The 6,000-nt window shown below is 41.1% G+C and overlaps 1 protein-coding gene across 1 annotated transcript in view; it reads left to right on the top strand.

The window, feature by feature from the left end:
• Positions 1–6,000, top strand: part of CTNNA3 (catenin alpha 3) — a 417,013-nt gene that overhangs the window by 71,885 nt on the left and 339,128 nt on the right. Inside the window, exon 6 of the mRNA XM_005428499.2 lies at positions 3,552–3,815. Within this exon, the coding sequence (XP_005428556.2) occupies positions 3,552–3,815 (264 nt within the window). The remainder of the gene's footprint in view (positions 1–3,551; positions 3,816–6,000) is intronic.

The following is a 6,000-nucleotide window of genomic DNA, read 5'->3' as shown; positions in this document are numbered from 1 at the left end:
AGCAGGAGCCTGGCACCCGTGTGGCATGGCTTGGAGGGGCACTGAAGGTGCCAGGAGCCTGGCACCCCTGTGGCATGGCTTGGGGAGGCACTGGAGGTGCCAGGCCATGTGGAACTGGGGCTGCAGGGTCCGGGCTGGGTGTGGGTGCAGCTCACAGCTGAGGCTGGGCAGAGCCCTGCGGGCTGGGAGCTCTCACACCTGTGTAAAGCAGCATTCCCTCGGCAGAAGTGACACAGCTGAGGGACATCGACTGTCAGTGTCACCCCCAGGTGTTTTTCACCTTGCTTTTGTTGGTGAGATACTTTCTTCCACTGGAAAGGGCGACACAATATATCATCTGGAGCCTTGCCCAGATGAACAGTGCATGAATGCACTTGGAAGTGTTTGAGCTTTATTATGGTCTTTGAATCAGCAGCTATGCACGATTTGGCAGTCACTCTGACTGAAAGCTGAATGCTAAAGCCCAGGTTTAAGCTGTGATGAAAAATGAATGCTTTTGTCCCCTATTTCTATAGTAGCATGAAATTGTGGAGTTTGTGTGCCTGTGTTTTTCCTGGCTACAGAACTGGGTTCAGTAGCATCTGTCTCTGCAGGGATAGGCTGGGTACTGCAGCGCACAGTGAAGCTGCAGCTGGTGCAGAATCCAGCAGTGTGATTTGTACCCATGGTGATCCCAGCCCCTGTGAGCTGTGCAGATGGGAATGCTCAGTGAGCAGGAGCTGCCTTCCCAGTGTATTGAGCTGTCAAACCTTAGATGTATTATTTGGGATAAAGAACATTTTTTTTTCTCTTTTTTTTCCTCCTTATTGAGTAGTGCAGTCAAAGCTTAATAATGAAGGTACTTTTCAAGTTCTTAAAAGTCTTGTCCATTCACTGGGTTTAGCTGGAACGATCCACAGCTGGAAATTGCTGCTTATCCATTCATTTTCCATTCTTGTCATGGACAACCAGGTATAAGGAAGACACAGAAATATGTCCTGGAAGGACTGGGACAGCAGCCTGGGGAAATGTCTATAGTGGGCCTCTTGGATTGGCAGTGTTTGGGAATGGGATTATCTTTAATCTCAGCTGGTCTCACATGACAGAGCTGATTTAGTGTGGAAAAGCATAGTTTATGTCTGTACAGTATAGACATAGTCCACTAGTCTAAAAAGAAGTTGGAATAAGATGGAAGTGCTAAACCATGAAGAAAAAATAAAATAGCCTGAAGTGGAGTAAAGTAGCTTGGTGAACTGCAGATATTGGTAGAGACTAACTTCCTCCTACAAAGAACTAGTTCATTATTCTGATAATCCACATGTGCAGAGCTTTGATACCAAATTCACTCAATCCTAGGGGTTTTTTTTGGTGCATTTATGCAAAAGCTTAGACTAAGATTATCAGATATTTCTTCTTTTTATCCTGAAAAATCTCAAGGCATAATTGTTTCCTCAATATGGAAAGGAGTAACAGTTCTACAGCTTCTTTGGGGGCTCTCCAAGCTCACAGCTAAACAACAAAGTAGTGATGAATTTCAGGGGTCTGAGCATTTTTTTTTTAATTTAACATGTTACTGAACAAAACTGGGGCTTTTGTTAGGAGAATTTATCAATGCCATGACTCTGAATATCTCTACAGTATTGTGTGAAACAAACATTAATTTACTGAGCCTTTCCAGACATTGTTACTGACTGCTGGCTTTGTGCTACTGGTTTACTAGTTTTGGTTTTCTTATGATCATCTCACTCCTGGTTAGACAGGGCTGTTTTAGAGGGAAAAAGTAATTTTTAAATTTGGGGTTGATTGTTTGCATATGATGTGGCAAAGTAAGAAATGGTTAATAATAGAAGCCAGTTAGGCTGAAGTGCTGCATTGACTTTCCGTTGTATCTCTGCGTCTGTGGCTTCCTTGTAGCACAGGAGAAAAGAGGGCAGTCTGCTGTCTTGTAATAATTGCAGGAAAGATAGATTCACTAATTAGAACCAGAGCCAGTGTTTAAATAACATTTCTTTTCTGAGCAAGTCCGGCACACTGGACAAATTGCAGCTGCTTTACTGAGGTTGGAGATGCAGTAGCATTTGGATTTGAGCACACTGGGCAATAAAATCATTCTTGCACAGTGGTGATTCATTTCTATATTTGCGTATTAAAAATTTAAAAATACATGATGTGTTAATACACTAAAGAAAACACAGTTTTCTGATTCAGATGATCACTTGGTTAAACTGTTGTCTGCTCCTGCTTAAGACTACATCTCTTTCATTTTGTTTGCTTTTGGGTTTTTTTTGTTACATCCCTGAGATTTCTAAGTTAGCCTGAGGAAGTAAGATGCAATCCTATGTCCTATGCATATATTGGAGTAAATGAGATTTTAAAAATACAGGGCTGGTTCATTTAATATCAAATGCTCTACAGCCATAAACTTAAAAACTTCATGCAGTGAGAAGTGGATACTGTGATGCTTTTGTGAATAATGCATGTAGAGCCTGATGCAATGCAAAGGAAAATAATTAGACTTCAGAGTGCCTGTGGGCAGGCTGTGAGAAGTTCTGTATGCATTTACTTGTTCATTCTTCATTGTGCCTCTTCTCATCATTTGAATCTGGTGCCACAGGCTCAGATGTGCTATTTTCCTTTTTTTTATTTTTCCCCTGAATTTACCTGTCTCCTTCACCCAAGCCATTTCACAAATATCGATTAATTTTCTTTTCAAAGGGACATGGTGCAGAAGAAGCAGGGGAAAATGTCTGTAGTAAAACAGGATGAGGCAGGAGGCTCCGTACAGCCCAATGTCGACTCTGTGGTTGTTCCACAGTCCTTCCAGCTGTCCCAATGACAGTGCCCATGATTGATTCCTGGAACCAGTTCAGTGGGACTGGGGAGTTCTGGGTGTCCCTTGTTTCTGCTGGTGGGAGGCTGTAGGGTTTCAAGGAGGTCTGGTGGAGAAGGGAGGAACAAGGTGGGTGTGGTAAGGTCCTTGAGTGCTTTGGCAGCAGGGACAGAGGGGAAGCAGCCCCCTCAGGCGCCTCAAGGTGGCTTCTCTCAAGCAGGTTTTTTATTTCCACACCTTCCATGCTTCCCCTTGCTCGGGAGTGCAGGATTGGTATCCCTGGCCTGCTGTTCCTTTCTGCAGTGTGCTCAAGACAGAGGCTGCTGGGGCAGGGAAACAAACACGGGGAATTTGTTCAGATGCAACAATTACAGAATGCCTTAACTCTGTGTGCACCTCTGTCCTTCTCTATTGCCACCGAGGAAAGACATGGCTAGGAGGAAAGACAGCTAATTTCCAGGCAATTTTCTTAGAGGAAAACTGCTTAAAAACAAACAAATCACAGTTCGTAGTGCTGGTTGTAAGACCCACTAGAAATGGTGGTTGTTTTACACATACTTTGTTCATTTCTCATGAGGTAGTGATGATTCAGTTGTAACTATCGGTACAGTCTGTTTTACAAACTTTGATGAATTTAAGCTGATGTTTCCTTAAGCAGGGTAGAGATAGAAATGAAAAAATGTTTATATGTGTCAGTTTTGGAGTGCTTTTGGAAATAAACAGCGTGTTTTTTTGCTGGCAGGATTTGAAATCTAGCAATCAGCGAGATGAAATTGCTGCAGCACGTGTATCCCTGAAGGAAAATTCTGCATTCCTACATTCAATATGTTCAGCTTGTTTGGAACATTCAGATGTTGCATCCCTTACAGCCAGCAAGGATTCAATTTGCAATGAAATACAGAATGCTCTCAATGTAATTTCTAATGCTTCCCAAGGAGTTGGAAATAAAGTGGAGCAACCTGCATCTCGCACAGCTACTCTTGGAAGTGCACTTGATGAGCTTGAGGTACGTAAACATGTGAGATTACAGTATTTTTGGAAAAAGTTTTTAAATTTTTTAATAACTATTGGTATCATAAATGATGAGCCTGAAGGCATTAAAGATTGTTACTCTGCTTAGTCCTAGTCTAAGTAGTATCACTTGAAATGATTTCATTGAGATGGTTCATTGAAATGAAATTTTCTTCAGAGGAGTTTGGAATTAAGGCTTCATGTGTGTGCAGTGTTTGGCTCCCTTGGAGCAGAGGGCAGAGTCAGCTCCAGTTGTGTCACTGCTGCTGGAGACAGACACATCCTGCAGGAAGTGGGCAGAGCCCAGGAGTTCAGTGTGCCCAGAAGTGATTCTCAGCTGGCAATGCCCACTGCTGCCTTGGCTGCATTTGAGCTGCTGCCCTGCAAGCTGAGTCCTTGTCTCCACAATGCATCAGTGGGATCATTCTGTAATTTGTATAATCGAGCAATTCAGAAACCTCATTATATTTGCTGCTTATCATTAAATAAAGCAACATAGGCAATATGCTTTCACCACCTCTGCATTTCTGCTTCCATTATTGAAGCAAATACTTGGAGAAAGGCAGCACTTTCTCCATTCCTGATCTCATCTGAAGCTTTTCTATGGAGTTTTTCCTTTTTCTCAGGGCTGCTCTGGCTCTCACCAGCGTTATTTTCCATTGTCCTGCCAGAAATGGTGAAAGATCTCCTGTAGGTGAGGCTACAGACCATGATCTTCATGGGGTGTAACTGATGTAGGCCCAGATCAACACAAGGAATGTATGTTTCTAAACACATTTGCAAATATGGGTGGTTTTGATCATGAATTCTTGGAGTTAGCAGGTCTCACCATCTCAGTGCTAAGACTGTGACACATTTTCAGGATAACTGATGTTAGGACTGATGGTAGTAGATTTTTATCTAGAAATTTCAAAGGAAGATTAAAGAAATACATTGAAATATGGCACAGATTTTGTAGTGGCAGTTTATTGATCAAAAAAGGCCTCTGTGGCATGCTCAAAGTCAAAGCAGACAGGTTTTTCCCCACAGAGGAGCAGGCTGCAATTGCACATTACGGGTTTTGAAATTACAGTTCCTAATCTATCTTCCTAATAAATGGAAGTAAAAAGAAACATGTAAGTGTAATACATAACATGTTACAGTGTAGCTGTGAATGACAAATGAGATTCCTTATATGAGACCCTGGATTTACCTGGTTTGCTTAAAAATTAAAAATAAAAAGAAATGCCGAAAGAAGTGCATTTTGTTACTGCAGATGAATTAATCTGACTCCGTGTAAGCAGTACTATTTAAAAATGCAGTAATGCTTATTTTTGTTCTAAAATTTGAAATTTTTGATGTACACAAAATGGGTAAAAAAAGTATTTTGAATTGAATTTGTTTTTACTTGGAAATGTAAGAACATAGAAGTCTGATGGTTGTAAAAAGCTGTTTGGTTATCAAGTTGTAAATATATTTTTACCTGGGTAGCACAAATGGGAATTGAAGCTGTGTGAGTTAGATAAAGCCCAATTTATAGAGCATTTAACTTCAGAAATGATTTTATGAGTTACATGGTTACACTTTTCTTGCTTTACAGAAAGTTCTGTTGGCTAAGGACCTGAAATAACCTTTGCTCTATCTTCTTGTTGCAAATACAGTGCCATGAAATAGATTGATGCAGTAAATAGTCTGGTGGGAACAAATCTCATTAAATGTTTATAGTGTGGAAATGTATCTCGGAGCTTACCCAACAATCTAGTATCTAGATGTTTTGCAATATCATTCTTCCTTTGCCAGTGCTGGCACTGTGAAAGTTATTAGAGATTTATAGGTGAGGAAACCACCAGTAAAATTAGAGCAGCTAACTCTTAAATCAGTAGATTCTCAACAATTTCTCTTAAAGGCTCCCTATAACTACTGTGTCGTTTGTAAATAAACACAAAATTGTAACTTTAAAATTTAATTGCATATTAAGATCTATGAAAAGAGCATATTGGGTGCAGGTTATCTAATGCCTTTCCCTGGTCTTTCATCTTGTGAGTGCAGAGATTTCTCACAAAATGATGCAGGTCCTGCATGCCTGAGTCTCTGTGGGTGTGTTCAGCTGCTCTGTGGTCCTTGAGTGACTGTGACCATCCAGTTTAGCAGCTACAGTGAGATGCCAAAAAGGCTGTAAGATGCCAAAGTCACTCCAGAAC

This window comes from Geospiza fortis, unplaced genomic scaffold, assembly GCF_000277835.1.
Source record: "Geospiza fortis unplaced genomic scaffold, GeoFor_1.0 scaffold614, whole genome shotgun sequence".
NCBI classification, from domain to species: Eukaryota; Metazoa; Chordata; class Aves; order Passeriformes; family Thraupidae; genus Geospiza; species Geospiza fortis.
Note: the sequence above shows the minus strand (reverse complement) of the source record. Positions and strands in the feature narration are given on the sequence as shown.